The sequence below is a fragment of the Panulirus ornatus genome, chromosome 32 (assembly GCF_036320965.1).
Source record: "Panulirus ornatus isolate Po-2019 chromosome 32, ASM3632096v1, whole genome shotgun sequence".
Classification (NCBI taxonomy): Eukaryota; Metazoa; Arthropoda; class Malacostraca; order Decapoda; family Palinuridae; genus Panulirus; species Panulirus ornatus.
Window position 1 is genome coordinate 2,993,167 of NC_092255.1, and position 24,372 is coordinate 3,017,538.

The window sequence follows — 24,372 nt, forward strand, 5'->3', positions numbered from 1 at the left end:
TTCAGTACACAACAGTTGGCAACCCTTGTGTCGTGTTCAGTACACAACAGTTGGCAACCCTTGTGTCGTGTTCAGTACACAACAGTTGGCAACCCTTATGTCGTGTTCAGTACACAACAGTTGGCAACCCTTGTGTCGTGTTCAGTACACAACAGTTGGCAACCCTTATGTCGTGTTCAGTACACAACAGTTGGCAACCCTTGTGTCGTGTTCAGTACACAGCAGTTGGCAACCCTTGTGTCGTGTTCAGTACACAACACTTGGCAACCCTTGTGTCGTGTTCAGTACACAACAGTTGGCAACCCTTGTGTCGTGTTCAGTACACAGCAGTTGGCAACCCTTGTGTCGTGTTCAGTACACAACACTTGGCAACCCTTGTGTCGTGTTCAGTACACAACAGTTGGCAACCCTTGTGTCGTGTTCAGTACACAACAGTTGGCAACCCTTGTGTCGTGTTCAGTACACAACAGTTGGCAACCTTGTGTCGTGTTCAGTACACAACAGTTGGCAACCCTTGTGTCGTGTTCAGTACACAACACTTGGCAACCCTTGATGTCGTGTTCAGTACACAACAGTTGGCAACCCTTGTGTCGTGTTCAGTACACAACAGTTGGCAACCCTTGTGTCGTGTTCAGTACACAACACTTGGCAACCCTTGTGTCGTGTTCAGTACACAGCAGTTGGCAACCCTTGTGTCGTGTTCAGTACACAACAGTTGGCAACCCTTGTGTCGTGTTCAGTACACAACACTTGGCAACCCTTGTGTCGTGTTCAGTACACAACACTTGGCAACCCTTGTGTCGTGTTCAGTACACAACAGTTGGCAACCCTTGTGTCGTGTTCAGTACACAACACTTGGCAACCCTTGTGTCGTGTTCAGTACACAACAGTTGGCAACCCTTGTGTCGTGTTCAGTACACAACAGTTGGCAACCCTTGTGTCGTGTTCAGTACACAACAGTTGGCAACCCTGATGTCGTGTTCAGTACACAACAGTTGGCAACCCTTGTGTCGTGTTCAGTACACAACACTTGGCAACCCTTGTGTCGTGTTCAGTACACAACAGTTGGCAACCCTTGTGTCGTGTTCAGTACACAACACTTGGCAACCCTTGTGTCGTGTTCAGTACACAACACTTGGCAACCCTTGTGTCGTGTTCAGTACACAACAGTTGGCAACCCTTGTGTCGTGTTCAGTACACAACAGTTGGCAACCCTTGTGTCGTGTTCAGTACACAACAGTTGGCAACCCTTGTGTCGTGTTCAGTACACAACAGTTGGCAACCCTTGTGTCGTGTTCAGTACACAACAGTTGGCAACCCTTGTGTCGTGTTCAGTACACAACAGTTGGCAACCCTTGTGTCGTGTTCAGTACACAACAGTTGGCAACCCTTGTGTCGTGTTCAGTACACAACAGTTGGCAACCCTTGTGTCGTGTTCAGTACACAACAGTTGGCAACCCTTGTGTCGTGTTCAGTACACAACAGTTGGCAACCCTTGTGTCGTGTTCAGTACACAACAGTTGGCAACCCTTGTGTCGTGTTCAGTACACAACAGTTGGCAACCCTTGTGTCGTGTTCAGTACACAACAGTTGGCAACCCTTGTGTCGTGTTCAGTACACAACAGTTGGCAACCCTTGTGTCGTGTTCAGTACACAACAGTTGGCAACCCTTGTGTCGTGTTCAGTACACAACAGTTGGCAACCCTTGTGTCGTGTTCAGTACACAACAGTTGGCAACCCTTGTGTCGTGTTCAGTACACAACACTTGGCAACCCTTGTGTCGTGTTCAGTACACAACAGTTGGCAACCCTTGTGTCGTGTTCAGTACACAACAGTTGGCAACCCTTGTGTCGTGTTCAGTACACAACAGTTGGCAACCCTTGTGTCGTGTTCAGTACACAACACTTGGCAACCCTTGTGTCGTGTTCAGTACACAACACTTGGCAACCCTTGTGTCGTGTTCAGTACACAACCTCTCAAATACTGGGTAAGACCAAATACACTGATCACTTGAAAGTACTTACGGTCATTTATAAGAGAAAGTCATAAGAGGGATGAATATTACATTCAGTTCTGTTAGTTTGCTACATCTATATCATCTATTTACCACCTACATTGCGTTTTCTGTTAGTTTCTTTTTTTATTTTCAGTCAAGTATCCAAGTCTGAATTGTATAGTTTCTAGTTCAAATGGTCATGCTCTTATTGTGTTTTTTTTTTTTTTACTATTCATTCCCTTTCCCTACTTTTCAAGTCTTACATTTGACCAACATGAATGACAATGCTTTTTGAAGGAATAGTAGTTCCAACAATGTTGTATGGTTGCGAGGCGTGGGCTATGGATAGAGATGTGCGCAGGAGGATGGATGTGCTGGAAATGAGATGTTTGAGGACAATATGTGGAGTGAGGTGGTTTGATCGAGTAAGTAACGTAAGGGTAAGAGAGATGTGTGGAAATAAAAAGAGCGTGGTTGAGAGAGGAGAAGAGGGTGTTTTGAAATGGTTTGGGCACATGGAGAGAATGAGTGAGGAAAGATTGACCAAGAGGATATATGTGTCGGAGGTGGAGGGAACGAGGAGAAGTGGGAGACCAAATTGGAGGTGGAAAGATGGAGTGAAAAAGATTTTGAGTGATCGGGGCCTGAACATGCAGGAGGGTGAAAGTCGCGCAAGGAATAGAATGGGAACGATGTGGTATACCGGGTTCAACGTGCAGTCAATAGATTGAACCAGGGCATGTGAAGCGTCTGGGGTAAACCATGGAAAGTGTGTGGGGCCTGGATGTGGAAAGGGAGCTGTGGTTTCAGTGCATTATATATGACAGCTAGAGACTGAGTGTGTCTTCCTAGCGCTACCTCGCACACATGAGGGGGGAGAGGGTTGTTATTTCATGTGTGGCGGGGTGGCGACGGGAATGAATAAAGGCAGCAAGTTTGAATTATGTGCATGTGTATATATGTATATGTCTGTGTATGTATGTATACGTTTAGATGTATAGGTATGTATATTTGCGTGTGTGGACGTGTATGTATATACATGTGTATGTGGGTGGGCTGGGCCATTCTTTCGTCTGTTTCCTTGCGCTACCTCGTTAACGCGGGAGACAGCGACAAAGTATTATAAATCAATACAAATAAGGTTAGTTTGTAAGAGGATCATTACACTATGAATATTGTAGTTAAACCAATTATTAGTTAGATGTGTCGTCTATCACAGGTGGTCGCTAATTCATGGGGACAATGGTGGGGCATGGAAGGGTATTTCAAGATCCTACGTGGCACAAATGAGTCTGGGATCGAGTCCTTCATCCTATCATCCCGTGGCCACAGATCCAACCGCATACGTGGCCATAAGTTTGGCTAGCCTCCTCCTGCACACTCCTTGTGGCCACACTCCTGCAAAGGCTAACCCCTTTTTTTTTTTTTTGACCAAGGGCCACACCTCCTTACTGACCCCTGAACAAACTGCTTTACATGTGTGAGATAGACAGAAAGTAAGTCTTATTATAAAGCCATTAACCGAACCTGCTTCATTATCAGTCCAGAAAGGCAAAAGAAGGCAGATACTGAGTATGCTCGACCCATTAAGATTGCCCAAAGCTAATTTATCTGTGTTAAGGAAAGGTCTTTTGGTTCTGTATTTGTCGCAGTGTAGAATTATGATAATGTATTCATTAGTTACTAAAGCAATGAAGTTAGGTTTATCCCTTTTTTATATATCTTTAGTGTTTCAAGAAATCAAATGGCGTGCCTACATTTTTTGTATCAATATTTGGACCAGAGTAAACTTACATCAACTTTTTCACATCAACAAGGAAAGATGGAACATCATGTAGGATTTCAAGTATGTCTACATGGAAGGTCTAACCTTATATATAATCATCTTTTCATTAGAGGAAATCATGTGATATAAATAACAACAGGAAAGATGAAGGACTTTGTGATCAATCTCATTTACAATTAATTAATTTGTTCTATGATGTGAGAACATAACATATGGAACCCTCCATCATTTCACCTTGAATTGTTGATTTGAATTTGACTATAAGAATAAAAATGATATAACAGGATCCATGTATAGTTAGCCTTTATGTGTCCTGTTACTAATATTTAAAACATTTTATTAAAAATAAAGATAAAAGGGCCAGATAAGGTCACTCTCCATGTATATCTACAATTGTTCAATATTTGTTGACATTTTGATTAGATACACAAAACTGTGGTTGGAGGGAATAACTGTAAACAAAGAGAAAGAGATTTGGAAATTTTTTTTATTAATATTTACTATGATTTTTATAATTGCTAAATATTATTAAGATAGGAATGAATTAGCAAATTTTTTCTTTTCGGTGATAAGGGATAATTTGATTTATTTTTATTGACTTAACTATAGTGTGAGTTAATGCCATGTATGATTTCTGAATACTTTATTCTGTCAACGGAAGTGGAATGAAAATGTTGTGTTCGTTATCATTAAATATATCTGCATTATCACGTTTGGTTTATTCTTTATCTACAAGCTTTCGTCACGAATCTAACATACATATATGTATAAGTATATATACATATATGAATATGTATATATATACATATATACATATACACAGACATATACATGTACACACGTACATATTCATACTCACATGCCTTCGTCCATTCCCGGCGCCACCCCGCCTCACAGGGAACAGCATCGCCACCTCCTGCGTCAGTGAGGTAGCGCTGTCATGCGTAATGCACCGAAACCACAGCTCCCTATCCACATGCAGGCTTATAATGTAGGTTTCACATCATTGCTTCTTAATCAACATTTCTTTACCTTAGTTTGGATAATTCTTCGATAGTAGATAGATTATTATATAATTTCAAATGTTTGATCTCCAAAATGAACCATTCCATAGAATCAAAATCTCCTAAATTGTAATTAGGTCGCCATATTGGATTGGAATAACCTTTGATTATAATCTATAATGTTATTGTTGCTTCTTATCTTCCTTGTACTGAAAGAACAATGTATATGCACTACAAAATAACTACATACATTCGGAAAGACAACGAGAAATTTATATGAACAGTGGTACAATCATATACATTATATACATTCTGAAGATTGGGGAAAATGTGTCTGAATTCTGAGACAAGTATACACATTCCAGAAACTGAGGGCAATGTGTATGAATAGTGAGACAGGTATATATATTCTGAGGTTTGAGAGGAAAATGTGTATGGAGTCTGGAATAATCATATCACATTTCTGAAGTTTCAAGTGTCATTAGGTTATATGTCAATGAACGATGATTAATACAAATCTGTCATGATTGAGTGTATTGATTAATACAAATCTGTGATGATTAAATTCAGTGTATTGATGATTAATACAAATCTGTAATGATCAAATTGAGTGTATTGATGATTAATACAAATCTGTGATGATTAAATTCTGTGTATTGATGATTAATACAAATCTGTGATGATTAAATTCTGTGTATTGATGATTAATACAAATCTGTAATGATCAAATTGAGTGTATTGATGATTAATACAAATCTGTGATGATTAAATTCTGTGTATTGATGATTAATACAAATCTGTGATGATTAAATTCTGTGTATTGATGATTAATACAAATCTGTAATGATTAATTTGAGTGTATTGATGATTAATACAAATCTGTAATGATTAAATTCTGTGTATTGATGATTAATACAAATCTGTGATGATTAATTTGAGTGTATTGATGATTAATACAAATCTGTGATGATTAATTTGAGTGTATTGATGATTAATACAAATCTGTAATAATCAAATTGAGTGTATTGATGATTAATACAAATCTGTGATGATTAAATTCTGTGTATTGATGATTAATACAAATCTGTGATGATTAAATTCTGTGTATTGATGATTAATACAAATCTGTGATGATTAATTTGAGTGTATTGATGATTAATACAAATCTGTAATGATTAAATTCTGTGTATTGATGATTAATACAAATCTGTGATGATTAATTTGAGTGTATTGATGATTAATACAAATCTGTGATGATTAATTTGAGTGTATTGATGATTAATACAAATCTGTAATGATTAAATTCTGTGTATTGATGATTAATACAAATCGGTGATGATTAATTTGAGTGTATTGATGATTAATACAAATCTGTGATGATTAATTTGAGTGTATTGATGATTAATACAAATCTGTAATGATTAATTTGAGTGTATTGATGATTAATACAAATCTGTAATGATTAATTTGAGTGTATTGATGATTAATACAAATCTGTAATGATTAAATTCTGTGTATTGATGATTAATACAAATCTGTGATGATTAATTTGAGTGTATTGATGATTAATACAAATCTGTGATGATTAATTTGAGTGTATTGATGATTAATACAAATCTGTAATGATTAAATTCCGTGTATTGATGATTAATACAAATCTGTGATGATTAATTTGAGTGTATTGATGATTAATACAAATCTGTGATGATTAATTTGAGTGTATTGATGATTAATACAAATCTGTAATAATCAAATTGAGTGTATTGATGATTAATACAAATCTGTGATGATTAATTTGAGTGTATTGATGATTAATACAAATCTGTAATGATTAATTTGAGTGTATTGATGATTAATACAAATCTGTAATGATTAATTTGAGTGTAATGATGATTAATACAAATCTGTAATGATTAATTTGAGTGTATTGATGATTAATACAAATCTGTAATGATTAATTGAGTGTATTGGTGATTAATAGAAATCAGTAATGATTAAATTCAGTGTATTTAACTATACTGTATACTTGTTCATAACCATCTAAACAGATAGACAAATAGATAGAATAAGACTTTCTCATTTGGCATCTATGACCGGGCATGACAGCTGTCATTACCTGACATGACACAGAGGCTGGAGCGTAACCCCCTGACCATATGCCAACTGTCATGTGACTCATGATAGCAAGGTGAGGCCTTTCCTCCCCCTTCCCTGGCATATTGGAATCGCCCTGGGTCGGCTATATAAAGGCCGGCCCGCCTGAGGTGGCAGGTAGAGGGTATCCTGCCGTCGGCCGAGACGCATATAATGATGATGATGCCGCTGGTGCCGCTGCCTCTGGTGCCGCTCACGGTGGCAGGAATGCTGGTGGCGGTCCTGCCGCTGGCTGTGGATGGCCAGGGCTTCCGTGGGATCCCCGGCAACTTCTGCAGGAACAGGTTAGTTCCCTGGGCGCTTCTGCCGCCATTTTTGTTTTCAAAGTTACGGTGTGAAATTTGAGGACGACTTTCTTACCCTTGGGTATGATTGGCCTTGTGTTTGACCTGAGCCTTTTAAAAGGTCGGGGCATTTAAATGCCAGGTCGTTTATAGTGATCAAGGGTCATTTAAATGCCGGGTCGTTCATAGTGATCAAGGGTCATTTAAATGCCAGGTCGTTTAAAGTGATCAAGGGGCATTTAAATGCCAGGTCGTTTAAAGTGATCAAGGGGCATTTAATGCCACGTCGTTTAAAGTGATCAAGGGGCATTTAAATGCCAGGTCGTTCATAGTGATCAAGGGGCATTTAAATGCCAGGTCGTTTAAAATGATCAAGGGGCATTTAAATGCCAGGTCGTTCATAGTGATCAAGGGTCATTTGAATGCCAGGTCGTTCATAATGATCAAGGGGCATTTAAATGCCAGGTCGTTCATAGTGATCAAGGGTCATTTAAATGCCGGGTCGTTCATAGTGATCAAGGGTCATTTGAATGCCAAGTCGTTTAAAGTGATCAAGGGTCATTTAAATGCCAGGTCTTTCATGCCTCAGGGTCGTACCGTCGTTTTCAGCGTTAGACAAGTATGTTAGAAGGTTGTTAGAAATGGCAGCGTTAGGTGTTAGTTATAAATAATTTATGTTTAGTAAAAATATATACTGTTAGATGTATTCTAGCGGTTGATAGATTAATAGATTAATGCTTCAAATAGTTGCTAATTAACCTGGGAGGATTAATGATTAGACTGTTAGAAATGATCAAATATGATCGTTAATGATTAATATAAGAATATTTCCAATGTTTGTAGTGTTAGTAAACTGTTGTATCCAGGATCAACATCGTTACAACACTACAAGTGTTGTAGTTAACCTTCAGTCAGGTTGTATTAACCTTCAGTCAGGTTGTATTGGCCTTCAGTCAGGTTGTATTGGTCTCGTTAAATAACGCAGTGCAAAGGTGTCTACAGTGTCCTGCTTCTGGACGTAGCGCACATCTTGGCTGAAAGAGCATTCACAAAAGTCTTATATATATATATATATATATATATATATATATATATATATATATATATATATATATATATATATATATATATATATATGAAGGTGCGCGTTCATATACACTTATTAGTATATATATATATATATATATATATATATATATATATATATATATATATATATATATATATATATATATATATATATATACTTGCATCAGTCATCACAGTAAGGTCATGTAGGTTGTAGAGACCCTTTATAACTACATTATGTACGTTGTAAACGCTTGTATTTCCGTTGCTTGTAGTCACGTGTTACAGTGACTTGTAGAAGCCCTTACCAGGTACTGTTGGCTTGTAGAACCATTTCCCGTCATTACCTGTAGCTTGTAAGGGCTTTATTGTATTTGCAGCTTGTAGAAACCTCTGCTGTAGTGAGTTATAGCTTGTAGAAGCCTTTCCCTAGCTACTTGTAGACCCGTAGAACACATTGTCTTAGCCACTTGTAGAATCATGGTAATTAGTAACCTGTAGCTATTAGTAGAATTTCTATTGGCTGCTTGTAACATGTACAAGTCTTTATCGTCGTGTCCAAGGGTCACACTGAGGTGTTCAAGGGTCATACTGACGTACTCAAAGGTCAATTGTACCGTTGTGCTCAACGCTGTTGCGAACCATGCTGTTCAACGGTCGTAACGGTCAGGAACGGAATGTCTGTCTGTTTATCTGTTGTCTGTGTCAAGCAACGGAACGCTTGTCTGTTCATCTGTTGTCTCTGTCAAGCAACGGAACGCTTGTCTGTTCATCTGTTGTCTGTGTCAACCAACGGAACGCTTGTCTGTTCATCTGTTGTCTGTGTCAACCAACGGAACGCTTGTCTGTTCATCTGTTGTCTGTCAACCAACGGAACGCTTGTCTGTTCATCTGTTGTCTGTCAACCAACGGAACGCTTGTCTGTTCATCTGTTGTCTGTCAACCAACGGAACGCTTGTCTGTTCATCTGTTGTCTGTCAACCAACGGAACGCTTGTCTGTTCATCTGTTGTCTGTCAACCAACGGAACGCTTGTCTGTTCATCTGTTGTCTGTCAACCAACGGAACGCTTGTCTGTTCATCTGTTGTCTGTGTCAACCAACGGAACGCTTGTCTGTTCATCTGTTGTCTCTGTCAACCAACGGAGCGCTTGTCTGTTCATCTGTTGTCTCTGTCAACCAACGGAGCGCTTGTCTGTTCATCTGTTGTCTGTGTCAACCAACGGAGCGCTTGTCTGTTCATCTGTTGTCTCTGTCAACCAACGGAACGCTTGTCTGTTCATCTGTTGTCTGTCAACCAACGGAGCGCTTGTCTGTTCATCTGTTGTCTGTCAACCAACGGAGCGCTTGTCTGTATACCTGTTGTCTGTGTCCAGCATGAGTGTGTTTGTGTGTGTGTGTGGCTGTGTTCGTCCTCAGTCATGCATGGCTCATGACGTCATGCCGAGCCGCCACCAGGAACATGGTGATGACCTGTTGTTATCATGGTGATGACCTGTTGTTATCATGGTGATGACCTGTTGTTATCATGGTGATGACCTGTTGTTATCATGGTGATGACCTGTTGTTATCATGGTGATGACCTGTTGTTATCATGGTGATGACCTGTTGTTATCATGGTGATGACCTGTTGTTATCATGATGATGACCATTTGTTATCATGGTGATGACCTGTTGTTATCATGGTGATGACCTGTTGTTATCATGGTGATGACCTGTTGTTATCATGGTGATGACCTGTTGTTATCATGGTGATGACCTGTTGTTATCATGGTGATGACCTGTTGTTATCATGGTGATGACCTGTTGTTATCATGGTGATGACCTGTTGTTATCATGGTGATGACCTGTTGTTATCATGGTGATGACCTGTTGTTATCATGGTGATGACCTGTTGTTATCATGGTGATGACCTGTTGTTATCATGGTGATGACCTGTTGTTATCATGGTGATGACCTGTTGTTATCATGGTGATGACCTGTTGTTATCATGGTGATGACCTGTTGTTATCATGGTGATGACCTGTTGTTATCATGGTGATGACCTGTTGTTATCATGGTGATGACCTGTTGTTATCATGGTGATGACCTGTTGTTATCATGGTGATGACCTGTTGTTATCATGGTGATGACCTGTTGTTATCATGGTGATGACCTGTTGTTATCATGGTGATGACCTGTTGTTATCATGGTGATGACCTGTTGTTATCATGGTGATGACCTGTTGTTATCATGGTGATGACCTGTTGTTATCATGGTGATGACCTGTTGTTATCATGGTGGTGACCTTTTGTTATCATGGTGATGACCTTTTGTTATCATGGTGATGACCTGTTGTTATCATGGTGGTGACCTGTTGTTATCATGGTGATGACCTGTTGTTATCATGGTGATGACCTGTTGTTATCATGGTGGTGACCTGTTGTTATCATGGTGATGACCTGTTGTTATCATGGTGATGACCTGTTGTTATCATGGTGGTGACCTGTTGTTATCATGGTGATGACCTGTTGTTATCATGATGATGACCTGTTGTTATCATGGTGATGACCTGTTGTTATCACGGTGATGACCTGTTGTTATCATGGTGGTGACCTGTTGTTATCATGGTGATGACCTGTTGTTATCATGGTGATGACCTGTTGTTATCATGGTGGTGACCTGTTGTTATCATGGTGATGACCTGTTGTTATCATGGTGGTGACCTGTTGTTATCATGGTGATGACCTGTTGTTATCATGGTTGTGACCTGTACTTATCATGGTGATGACCTGTTGTTATCATGGTGATGACCTGTTGTTATCATGGTGATGACCTGTTGTTATCATGGTGATGACCTGTTGTTATCATGGTTGTGACCTGTAGTTATCATGGTGATGACCTGTTGTTATCATGGTGGTGACCTGTAGTTATCATGGTGATGACCTGTTGTTATCATGGTGGTGACCTGTAGTTATCATGGTGATGACCTGTTGTTATCATGGTGGTGACCTGTAGTTATCATGGTGATGACCTGTTGTTATCATGGTGATGACCTGTTGTTATCATGGTTGTGACCTGTAGTTATCATGGTGATGACCTGTTGTTATCATGGTGATGACCTGTTGTTATCATGGTGATGACCTGTTGTTATCATGGTGATGACCTGTTGTTATCATGGTGATGACCTGTTGTTATCATGGTGATGACCTGTTGTTATCATGGTGATGACCTGTTGTTATCATGGTGATGACCTGTTGTTATCATGGTGGTGACCTGTAGTTATCATGGTGATGACCTGTTGTTATCATGGTGATGACCTGTTGTTATCATGGTGATGACCTGTTGTTATCATGGTGGTGACCTGTTGTTATCATGGTGATGACCTGTTGTTATCATGGTGGTGACCTGTAGTTATCATGGTGATGACCTGTTGTTATCATGGTGGTGACCTGTAGTTATCATGGTGATGACCTGTTGTTATCATGGTGGTGACCTGTAGTTATCATGGTGATGACCTGTTGTTATCATGGTGATGACCTGTTGTTATCATGGTTGTGACCTGTAGTTATCATGGTGATGACCTGTTGTTATCATGGTGATGACCTGTTGTTATCATGGTGATGACCTGTTGTTATCATGGTGATGACCTGTAGTTATCATGGTGATGACACGTACACACCTCCACACCCGCCCGTGAATATGACCTGACCTTTGACTTGGTCATCCTCGCACCCCCTCCCCGGAGGTGACCTCATTTACGTCGTGTGGTCCACGGATGCCCCGGATGATGACGTCATCATCATTATCGCTGTTTCTGGAACGTACCCCGGGGTGGGTGGCGGCCATCTTGCCCCGCCCCGTCATCATAAGTGGGCCAACTTACATAGTTATCATGGCGCGCGGGGGGGGGGGGGTCATCCGGCGGAGGTGGCTCAGATTGTGAGTTACTCACACACACAAGTGCCATCATCATCATTATCATCATCATCATCCGCCGCTATGTCAACATGTGGAAGCCGTGCACACACACACACACACACACACACACACACACACACACACACACACTCTCTCTCTCTCTCTCTCTCTCTCTCTCTACGCATCGCTAATACTGATATAAACGCGTACGTAAGTTCGTCATTCACTATAGTCATACATTCCTTCACCAAACGCATACATACATACATACATACATACAGTCCCTCATTTAATACATGCACTCATGAAGAGGTACATGTATACTCAAATCCAATGCATACATACAAAAATACAGTCCTTCATATGATATACATACATACATACATACATACATACAGTCCTTCATATGATATACATACATATATACATACATACATAGTCCTTCATATGATATACATAGATACATACATACATACATACATGTGTACTATCTTTATCTATACAATTTTTGGATCATGTATTTCATCATTTACCATCTATTTCATAACTTTATATTGGCTGTCACTTTACCATTTCGGAAATATATTTTATATCCTTCTGATATACTTATTAAATAAACCTACACACTAATATTAATTATATACTGTTTAATGAAGAAGATATATAATTATTATTGATTATATACTGTTTAATGAAGAGAATAAATAATTATTATTGATTATATACTGTTTAATGAAGAGAATAAATAATTATTATATGGATATAATTTTTTTCTCGTTTTCTGAGGATGGAAATGATTAAATTATATTAAGAAAATTCTGTATTTTACCCGACCCTTGAACACGACGGTACGACCCTTGAACACGACGGTACGACCCTTGAACACGACGGTATACGACCCTTGAACACGACGGTATACGACCCTTGAACACGACGGTATACGACCCTTGAACACGACGGTATACGACCCTTGAACACGACGGTACGACCCTTGACCACGACGGTATACGACCCTTGAACACGACGGTATACGACCCTTGAACACGACGGTATGCGACCCTTGAACACGACGGTACGACCCTTGAACACGACGGTATACGACCCTTGAACACGACGGTATACGACCCTTGACCACGACGGTATACGACCTTTGAACACGACGGTATACGACCCTTGAACACGACGGTACGACCCTTGAACACGACGGTACGCCCCTTGAGCACGACGGTACGACCCTTGAACACGACGGTACGACCCTTGAACACGACATAACGACCCTTGAACACGACGGTACGACCCTTGAACACGACATAACGACCCTTGAACACGACGGTACGACCCTTGAACACGACATAACGACCCTTGAACACGACATAACGACCCTTGAACGACATAACGACCTGACGTAACCACCTGGGGGTCAACGCCTTGTACTGAAGGGTCGTAGTCTTGTGTCAAGATGGTCGTACCTTGACCATGTGTGTGTGTGGTACAGAGAGTCGTACTTCGACAGGAAGCCCTCGGAGTGTTGCACAGACCGGCTGGACGACTGCGCTGTGCCCATCCTGGGAACTCTGTGCTACTGTGACCAGTTCTGCCTGACCAGGGACCTCGAGGGTGACCCCGGGGTCAGCCTCGAGGACGACTGTTGCCCCGACTTCCGTGAGGTGTGTCTGGGCGAGAGACCACAAGGCCTCAAGCAATGGCTGCCCAGCGACGACCCTGGGTCGTATAACTTAGGCGGTGAGTGAGTAACTGGGTCGTCTTCGATGATTATGATAATTCGATTATTAAGCTGTGATTGAAGAGGCAGTCGTGTAACCACCTACAAAATAGCTTGAAGGCTAGTAAGTGGTCAGAATAGCCTGGCTGAGCTTGCACTAGCCTAGCTAAGCTTAGAATAGCCTGGCTGAGCTTACAGTAGCCTAGCTAAGCTTAGAATAGCCTGGCTGAGCTTACAGTAGCCTAGCTAAGCTTAGAATAGCCTGGCTGAGCTTACAGCAGCCTAGCTAAGCTTAGAATAGCCTGGCTGAGCTTACAGTAGCCTAGCTAAGCTTAGAATAGCCTGGCTGAGCTTACAGCAGCCTAGCTAAGCTTAGAATAGCCTGGCTGAGCTTACAGTAGCCTAGCTAAGCTTAGAATAGCCTGGCTGAGCTTACAGCAGCCTAGCTAAGCTTAGAATAGCCTGGCTGAGCTTACAGTAGCCTAGCTAAGCTTAGCATAGCCTGGCTGAGCTTACAGTAGCCTAGCTAAGCTTAGAATAGCCTGGCTGAGCTTAGAATAGCCTGGCTGAGCTTGCAATAGCCTTGCTAAGCTTAGAATAGCTTAGTGGAGTGAAGCATAACCTAGCAGAGGTTAGAATAGCCTAGTTGAGCTTAGAATGAATAACCTAGTTGAGCTTAGAATGAATAGCCTAGGTGAGCTTAGAATAATAACCTAGGTGAGCTAGGATAGTTTAACTAAGAGCACTATAACCTAACCGAGCTTAGAATAACCTAGCTGAGTACAGCATCGCCTAATCTTATCTTACAGCAGCCTAGCTGAGCCAGCATAGCCTAGCCGAGCTTAGAATAACCTAGCCAAGTGGAGCGTAATCTTATCTGAGCTTACATTAGCCTAGCTAAGCCAGCATATCCTGGGCAACAAGACTCAATGTAGCGTAACGTCATATATATATATATATATATATATATATATATATATATATATATATATATATATATATATATATATGTATATCGTGACGTGCGTCTCATACAAGCCTATTTAATAAGGTAATTACTTGATTATATGTCAGTAGTTCGTTGTTACGAGAAGGTCACTTTAATTGTATTTGTCTTCTAAATTATTTTTTGGTCTTAAGTTGAGCAAAGTTTGACATCAAATTGCTTCACATTGAAGTGGTTCATTATCCCGTAACTACCCGTTGTGTTTCAAGATTGTAAATGCTCATTTCTATTGAATTAGGGAAGGCTGAGTATGTGGATGCACATTGTAACTACCATTATATGATCCTTTTTAATGACTCAAGCCGTGTATAATAACTTACCATGTTTATTATCAATAAATTGAGATATAAGATGAAAAATAGTTGTCATAGTATGTTGGGTAAATTGTTCTCACATGATGAATTTATTTAATTGTTTTAATGACATACACAATAAGGTAACATGTCTTTATTTCTAATAACATTGTTTTTAATTTCCTTTTTTTTCTTCTATGTGGTTGTTGTGAGCAGTGTGTGAGGGAGCCGGTTTTAAATTACAACATGGAGAAACCCAGAAATTCAACTGTATTGAATGGTAAGTGTGATAATACAGGAGACTTCCGTGTAGTCACACTGGAGTCTAGAATCAACCAAAAACATTTTGTAGATTTAGAGAAAAGTGACAATATTTGGCCATTTTGGTAGGAATAAGTCACACTTGTTCTGTTAAAGCTAATTCATACCCTCTCTGCCATAAGAGCTAATTTATTCCCTCTCTGCCATAAGAGCTAATTTATTCCCTCTCTGCCATAAGAGCTAATTTATTCCCTCTCTGCCATAAGAGCTAATTTATTCCCTCTCTTCCATAAGAGCTAATTTATTCCCTCTCTCCCATAAGAGCTAATTTATTCCCTCTCTGCCATAAGAGCTAATTTATTCCCTCTCTCCCATAAGAGCTAATTTATTCCCTCTCTCCCATAAGAGCTAATTTATTCCCTCTATGCCATAAGAGCTAATTCATACCCTCTGCCATAAGAGCTAATTTATTCCCTCTCTGCCATAAGAGCTAATTTATTCCCTCTCTGCCATAAGAGCTAATTTATTCCCTCTCTTCCATAAGAGCTAATTTATTCCCTCTCTGCCATAAGAGCTAATTTATTCCCTCTCTGCCATAAGAGCTAATTTATTCCCTCTCTGCCATAAGAGCTAATTTATTCCCTCTCTGCCATAAGAGCTAACTCATTCCATCTCTTCCAGTACTTGTGATGGAGGGAAGTTGAAGTGTGAGATGGAGGAATGTATGATAGAGAAGGAAGTGATGGAGGAGGTGAACAGTGAGCCTAGACACTATGGATGGAAGGCTGCCAACTACACCCACTTCTGGACCAAGAAGATCAAAGAAGGTTTCTTGCTCAGGACCGGGACACTGGACCCTGAGAAACTGGTCAGTCAATACATCACCAACACTTGATAATTATACATCACCAACACTTGATAATTATACATCACCAACAGTTGATAATCATACATCACCAACACTTGATAATCATACATCACCAACAGATAACTTACATTATTCATTCATTTAGACTTTATAAACATATCTTAACTTTTCATTTATGTATAAGCTTTCATAACCTAACTCTTATTTCCCAAGGTATGAAGACATACATCACTCACTTGAAGACATACATCACTCACTTGAAGACATACATCAGTCACTTGAAGACATACATCACTCACTTGAAGACATACATCATTCACTTGAAGACATACATCAGTCACTTGAAGACATACATCACTCACTTGAAGACATACATCACTCACTTGAAGACATACATCAGTCACTTGAAGACATACATCACTCACTTGAAGACATACATCACTCACTTGAAGACATACATCACTCACTTGAAGACATACATCACTCACTTGAATTATATAAAGTGAAACTGGTCGAGTTTTTTTTATCTGTAATCAGTTCAATTTATTTTTTTTTATCAGCATTTGCAGGATAAATATCTGTTTGCTTGTTTACATTTACTTTATCTCCCCCCCCCCTTACATTAAAGTATTGTTGACTATATAATATGTTTATGTAAACCATATAGTTTGTGTTTACATACTCAGTAAACAGAATTACCTTACTTTGATATTGCATTGAGTTTCATGGTATACTACAAGACGTCTATTTAGACTAGTGTAAACCATGTGGTTCCTTCCGTAAACCTTGTGTCTCAGGTAAACCCTATATTGTTTTACCTAATTATTTGAACCGACCTAAACGTAGCTGATGTAAACCATATAGTTCCTTACGTAAACCCTCCTCATTGTAGCTGATGTAAACCATATAGTTCCTTACGTAAACCCTCTTCACTGTAGCTGATGTAAACCATATAGTTCCTTACGTAAACCCTCTTCACTGTAGCTGATGTAAACCATATAGTTCCTTACGTAAACCCTCATTGTAGCTGATGTAAACCATATAGTTCCTTACGTAAACCTTTGTATCTTGAGTGTTGTGTTGCAGTAAAGGTTTACAATGGTACAAATTATTGATCATGATGATCATTACAGTCGCTGGAGATGTACCCGATAATACAGCGGGTCAACACGTCACTCATCCCGGACCATTTTGACGCACGACGTACGAGGAGGGAATGGAGGGGACGCATGAGTTCCGTGAGGGACCAGGGCTGGTGTGGTGCCTCCTGGGTCTTCTCCACCCTGGCCGTAACTCAAGACAGGTGAGTTACGTGACTGGCTGTAACTCAGGCTGACAGGTGAGTTACGTGACTGGCTGTAACTCAGGCTGACAAGCGAGTTACGTGACTGGATATAACTCAGGTTGACAAGCGAGTTACGTGACTGGCTGTAACTCAGGTTGACAGGTGAGTTACGTGACTGCTGTAACTCAGGCTGACAGACGAGTTACGTGACTGGCTGTAACTCAGGCTGACAGACGAGTTACGTGACTGCTGTAACTCAGGCTGACAGGTCAGTTACGTGACTGGATGTAACTCAGGCTGACAGGTGAGTCACGTGACTGCTGTAACTCAGGCTGACAGGCGAGTTACGTGACCATCATACAGGCTGGGTGAGTTCTCACGGTCGTAACTCATAGTAATAGGGGTTCCATGGCCACGACTGGAGACAGGTGAGTTCCAGGCCAGTTAACCATGGCCAGGTAATTAGCATGGGAAACATGATATACCAAACTCGAACCATCACTTGGCAATGTATGACCCTCATTGAATATATATATATAGAATATACGTATAGAATGTATATATCTATAGAATTTACGTAGAATATATGTTGCAAAGGATCACAATTTTGCGCGTGATCAATATATTCCTATGAGTCCACGGGGGAAAATGAAACAGGATAAGTTGCCAAGTGCACTTTCGTGTCATAATCACATCATCAGGGAGACACAAGAGAGAAATATGACAGTCAGTTGATATACAACGAAGAGACGAAGCATGTTTACCAAATGGCGTCCTAGCTTCGTCTCTTCGATGTATATCAAGTGACTGTTATATCTCTCTCTTGTGTCTCCCCTGATGATGTGATTATGACACGAAAGTGCACTTGGCAACTTATCCTGTTTCATTTTCCCCCGTGGACTCATAGGAATAGAATATATGTAGAATATACATATCATAGAATTGATATGTAGAATATACACAGAATATATATATAGAATATACATAGAATATATATAGAATATACATAGAATATATTTATAGAATATGCATAGAATATATATATATATATATATATATATATATATATATATATATATATATATATATATATATATTTTTTTTTTTTTTTTCATACTATTCGCTATTTCCCGCGATAGCGAGGTAGCGTTAAGAACAGAGGACTGGGCCTTTGAGGGAATATCCTCACCTGGACCTCTCCTCTGTTCCTTCTTTTGGAAAAAAAAAAAAAAAACGAGAGGGGAGGATTTCCAGCCCCCCGCTCCCTTCCCTTTTAGTCGCCTTCTACAACACGCAGGGAATACGTGGCAAGTATTCTTTCTCCCCTATCCCCAGGGATAATATATATATATATATATATATATATATATATATATATATATATATATATATATATATAGAATATACATAGATTATATATAGAATATACATAGAATATATATAGAATATACACATTGAATATATATAGAATATACATATATATATATATATATAGAATATATTTATATAGAATTTGTGTAACAAATATATTTAAACAAACTTTTTCTATAAATTGTTTTCTAAGAAGAGAGTTAGCTAAGAGGTTAGTTAGCTATAAGTCTATATATATAGTAAGGAAGCGACGCTTGATCTCAGCTTGACTTGCTGAGCTTATCAGCTAAGCGTGACCTCAGCTTGACTTGCTGAGCTTATCAGCTAAGCGTGACCTCAGCTTGACCCCATCCATTGTGGTGTTGCAGACTGTCCCTCTTGGCCAGGGGAGCTGACCCCATCCAGCTGTCGGCCCAGAATCTGCTCAGCTGCGCCAACCTGGCTCAGCATGGCTGCAAGGGAGGTCATGTTGAGCGAGCCTGGAACTACCTCAGGCGGAAGGGGTGAGTACTGCAACTACCTCAGCTGAACTGGGTGTGTACTGCAACTACCTCAGCTGAACTGGGTCAGTACTGGAACTACCTCAGCTGAACTGGGTCAGTACTGCAACTACCTCAGGCGGAAGGGGTGAGTACTACAACTACCTCAGCTGAACTGGCTCTGTACTGGAACTACCTCAGCTGAACTGGGTCAGTACTGCAACTACCTCAGCTGAACTGGGTCAGTACTGGAACTACCTCAGCTGAACTGGGTCAGTACTGGAACTACCTCAGCTGAACTGGGTCAGTACTGGAATTACCTCAGCTGAACTGGGTCAGTACTGCAACTACCTCAGCTGAACTGGGTCAGTACTGCAACTACCTCAGCTGAACTGGGTGTGTACTGGAACTACCTCAGCTGAACTGGGTCAGTACTGGAACTACCTCAGCTGAACTGGGTGTGTACTGGAACTACCTCAGCTGAACTGGGTCAGTACTGGAACTACCTCAGCTGAACTAGGTGTGTACTGGAACTACCTCAGCTGAACTGCGTCAGTACTGGAATTACCTCAGCTGAACTGGGTCAGTACTGGAACTACCTCAGCTGAACTGGGTCAGTACTGGAACTACCTCAGCTGAACTGGGTCAGTACTGCAACTACCTCAGGCGGAAGGGGTGAGTACTACAACTACCTCAGCTGAACTGGGTGTGTACTGGAACTACCTCAGCTGAACTGGGTCAGTACTGGAACTACCTCAGCTGAACTGGGTGTGTACTGGAACTACCTCAGCTGAACTGGGTCAGTACTGGAATTACCTCAGCTGAACTGGGTCAGTACTGGAACTACCTCAGCTGAACTGGGTCAGTACTGGAATTACCTCAGCTGAACTGGGTCAGTACTGGAACTACCTCAGCTGAACTGGGTCAGTACTGGAACTACCTCAGCTGAACTGGGTCAGTACTGGAACTACCTCAGCTGAACTGGGTCAGTACTGCAACTACCTCAGCTGAACTGGGTCAGTACTGGAACTACCTCAGCTGAACTGGGTGTGTACTGGAACTACCTCAGCTGAACTGGGTGTGTACTGGAACTACCTCAGCTGAACTGGGTCAGTACTGCAACTACCTCAGCTGAACTGGGTCAGTACTGGAACTACCTCAGCTGAACTGGGTCAGTACTGGAATTACCTCAGCTGAACTGGGTGTGTACTGGAACTACCTCAGCTGAACTGGGTCAGTACTGGAACTACCTCAGGTGAACTGGGTGTGTACTGGAACTACCTCAGGTGAACTGGGTGTGTACTGGAACTACCTCAGCTGAACTGGGTCAGTACTGGAACTACCTCAGCTGAACTGGGTCAGTACTGGAACTACCTCAGCTGAACTGGGTCAGTACTGGAATTACCTCAGCTGAACTGGATGTGTACTGGAAGTACCTCTGGGGAATAATGAAGGCAAGTTTCATATTTACCTCATTATTCATCAAAGTCTGATAGTGATCCAGGGATATATATATATATATATATATATATATATATATATATATATATATATATATATATATATATATATATATATATATGAATTTTCTATATTTCGAGAGTGTGTTAGAAAGTGTTACAATACATGGGAGAAATGCCATGATGTAAATAGGTAATTACATAATAGGTAACTAAATATGTGTTACATAGTGGGTTTAAAAGGAGGTTATGAGGTGGAGGTCAGCCACATCTTTGACTCATAATTATGAGGATTAATATAGGTTAGTAAAGCGGAAGAGTTCCTCCCACTTACTGATAAGATATAGTTAACATAGAGATAGTAATGTCTATACAATCATATAAGGCTTAGGAGACAACCGTTCCTATAATTATATAGAGATTGTGAAGCAGTCGTACTTAAAGTTGTATATATGGCCCTTGAGGATGCTATATCTATAGTTATATAGGACCTGTGAGGATCTTATATCTATAATCATATAGAACTTGTGAGGATCTTATATCTATAATCATATAGGACCTGTGAGGATCTTATATCTATAATCATATAGAACTTGTGAGGATCTTATATCTATAATCATATAGGACCTGTGAGGATCTTATATCTATAATCATATAGAACTTGTGAGGATCTTATATCTATAATCATATAGGACCTGTGAGGATCTTATATCTATAATTATATAGGATCTAAGAGGATATTATAATGATGTACTGGGTTAATATAGAGTCATGTACTGGGTGGGGCTTCCGACCTGTTAAACTTATACTAATTTAATTAAAATATTGTAAATTGATAGATAATTCTATGAGATTAATTTGTAGTTATAATATTGACAAATAATAGTAGAAGGTTAATGTTATAGACGTATGAATAGGCCGGATATATGATCATATAGAAGTTTGAATTGGTTAATGTGAATGTTTCACACACCTCACACAGACATGTGGGGACTCCTTCCTCCTCACTGGGTTGGTTCCCTCCCCCTCATTCCTCATGAACTGGTCAACTGGTCGTTACAGAACTCGTCCACGTGATTTGCTCGTTATGTTGTCTTTGTATCATTACATGTGAAGGAAATGAAACCTGACACAGACACACACACACACACACACACACTGGCGCGCGTGTGTGAAGCGCTACGCCTTGGTCATGGCCGACATTAATGACCTATGTATACTCATACATATACTTATGTATACACCACGAGTGTATAGTGAATGTGTCGTGCATACGTACATGTATATGTGTATGCCATACAGGGTGGTGCAGGAGGCGTGCTACAGGTACGAGAGTGGAACATCTGGTAAGGTTCCATCATGCCACAACCCTACACTCACTTGTAAGGTCAGTTTTATAACTTAATATATATGTATGGATGTATGTATGTATGGCTCAACTGTGTATGTATGTATGGCTGAACTTTAACTATATATGTATGGCTGAACTGTATGTATGTATGGTTGAACTGTAAGTATATATGTATGGCTGAACTATAAGTATGTATGTATGGTTGAACTGTAAGTATGTATGTATGGCTGAACTTTATGTATGTATGGCTGAACTGTAAGTATGCATGTATGGCTGAACTATAAGTATGTATGTATGGTTGAACTGTAAGTATGTATGTATGGCTGAACTGTAAGTATGTATGTATGGCTGAACTGTAAGTATGTATGTATGGCTGAACTGTAAGTATGTATGTATGGCTGAACTGTAAGTATGTATGTATGGCTGAACTGTAAGTATGTATGTATGGCTGAACTGTAAGTATGTATGTATGGCTGAACTGTATGTATGGCTGAACTGTAAGTATGTATGTATGGCTGAACTGTATGTATGTATGTATGGCTGAACTGTATGTATGTATGGCTGAACTGTATGTATGTATGGCTGAACTGTAAGTATGTATGTATGGCTGAACTGTAAGTATGTATGTATGGCTGAACTGTATGTATGTATGGCTGAACTGTAAGTATGTATGTATGGTTGAACTGTAAGTATGTATGTATGGCTGAACTTTATGTATGTATTGCTGAACTGTAAGTATGTATGTATGGCTAAGCTGTATGTATGTATGTATGGCTAAGCTGTAAGGAAGTACTTTCGCCTTTATGGTCACTTAAGTAGTTGTTGATCAACAGTTCCTTCAATACAGTTAACGACCCTGGTAGCCAGGGGATAGGCCCAGAGGGTATGTGATTAGGTAAGGAAATGGTGTCACACACACACACACACACACACACACACACACACACACACACATATACACACACACACAGACACACACACACACACACGCATACACACACACACACACACACACACACACACACACACACACACACATATACATACACATACACACACACATACACACACACATACATTTAATTACAGGAACCAGACACACACCGGACCAGACACAAGTGTAGGCTAGGTTTAACAATATGCTAGGCTAGGCTTGGCAATAGGGTAGGCTAGGGTAGGTTGACGCTAGGCTAGGCTTGACCAGAAGTAGGCTAGGCTAGGCTTGACAATAGGGTAGGGCTAGGCTTGAAAATATGCTAGGCTAGGGTAGGTTTGACACTAGGCTAGGCTTGAAAATAGAGTAGGATAGGCTAAGTTTGACAATAGGGTGGGCTAGGCTTGGCAACACACACACACACACACACACACACAGTTGGCTTGGCTAGGCTTGACAATAAATAGGCAAGGATATGCTTGAAAATAGGGTAGGTTAGGTCTTCATGATAGGCTGGCTAGGCCAGGCTCGACAATAGGGGAGGCTAGACAGTAGGGTAGGCTAGGCTGGCACCTGTCGGCACAACAAGTTAAATACAGCCAAGATCGATGTTTCCGTGGCGTGTACACACACAGGACCCGGACCTGTACAAGATGGAGCCAGCTTACCGTATCTCTAACAACGAACAAGATATTCAATGGGAAATTATGAGAAATGGACCAGTACAAGGTAGCCAGCCTCCTAGCTGGGTAGCCAGCCTCCTAGCTGGGTAGCCAGCCTCCTAGCTGGGTAGCCAGCCTCCTAGCCAGGTAGCCAGCTAGGCTCCTAGCCGGGTAGCCAGCCTCTAGCCGGGTAGCCAGCTAGGCTCCTAGCCGGGTAGCCAGCTAGGCTCCTAGCCGGGTAGCCAGCCTCCTAGCTGGGTAGCCAGCTCCTAGCCGGGTAGCCACCTCCTAGCCGGTAGCCAGCCTCCTAGCTGGGTAGCCAGCCTCCTAGCTGGGTAGCCAGCCTCCTAGCTGGGTAGCCAGCCTCCTAGCCGGGTAGCCACCTCCTAGCCGGTAGCCAGCCTCCTAGCTGGGTAGCCAGCCTCCTAGCCGGTAGCCAGCCTCCTAGCCAGGTAGCCAGCCTCCTAGCTGGGTAGCCAGCCTCCTAGC

At 40.8% G+C, this 24,372-nt stretch overlaps 2 protein-coding genes across 2 annotated transcripts in view; both read left to right on the forward strand.

Annotated features, from left to right (window-relative positions):
* Positions 1-4,489, forward strand: part of LOC139758981 (uncharacterized peptidase C1-like protein F26E4.3) — a 20,802-nt gene extending 16,313 nt beyond the window's left edge. The window contains exon 10 of the mRNA XM_071680850.1: positions 3,216-4,489. Within this exon, the coding sequence (XP_071536951.1) occupies positions 3,216-3,362 (147 nt within the window). The 3' untranslated portion in view covers positions 3,363-4,489. The remainder of the gene's footprint in view (positions 1-3,215) is intronic.
* A 2,559-nt stretch (positions 4,490-7,048) lies between these two features.
* LOC139758982 (uncharacterized peptidase C1-like protein F26E4.3) lies at positions 7,049-24,355 on the forward strand. The gene is made up of 8 exons (XM_071680851.1): positions 7,049-7,224; positions 13,704-13,933; positions 15,429-15,492; positions 16,155-16,341; positions 17,475-17,644; positions 19,366-19,500; positions 22,239-22,323; positions 23,857-24,355. Exons 1-8 carry the CDS (start codon positions 7,094-7,096, stop codon positions 23,992-23,994), a joined length of 1,140 nt encoding a protein of 379 aa, XP_071536952.1. The 5' UTR covers positions 7,049-7,093; the 3' UTR covers positions 23,995-24,355.
* Positions 24,356-24,372: the final 17 nt, after the last annotated feature.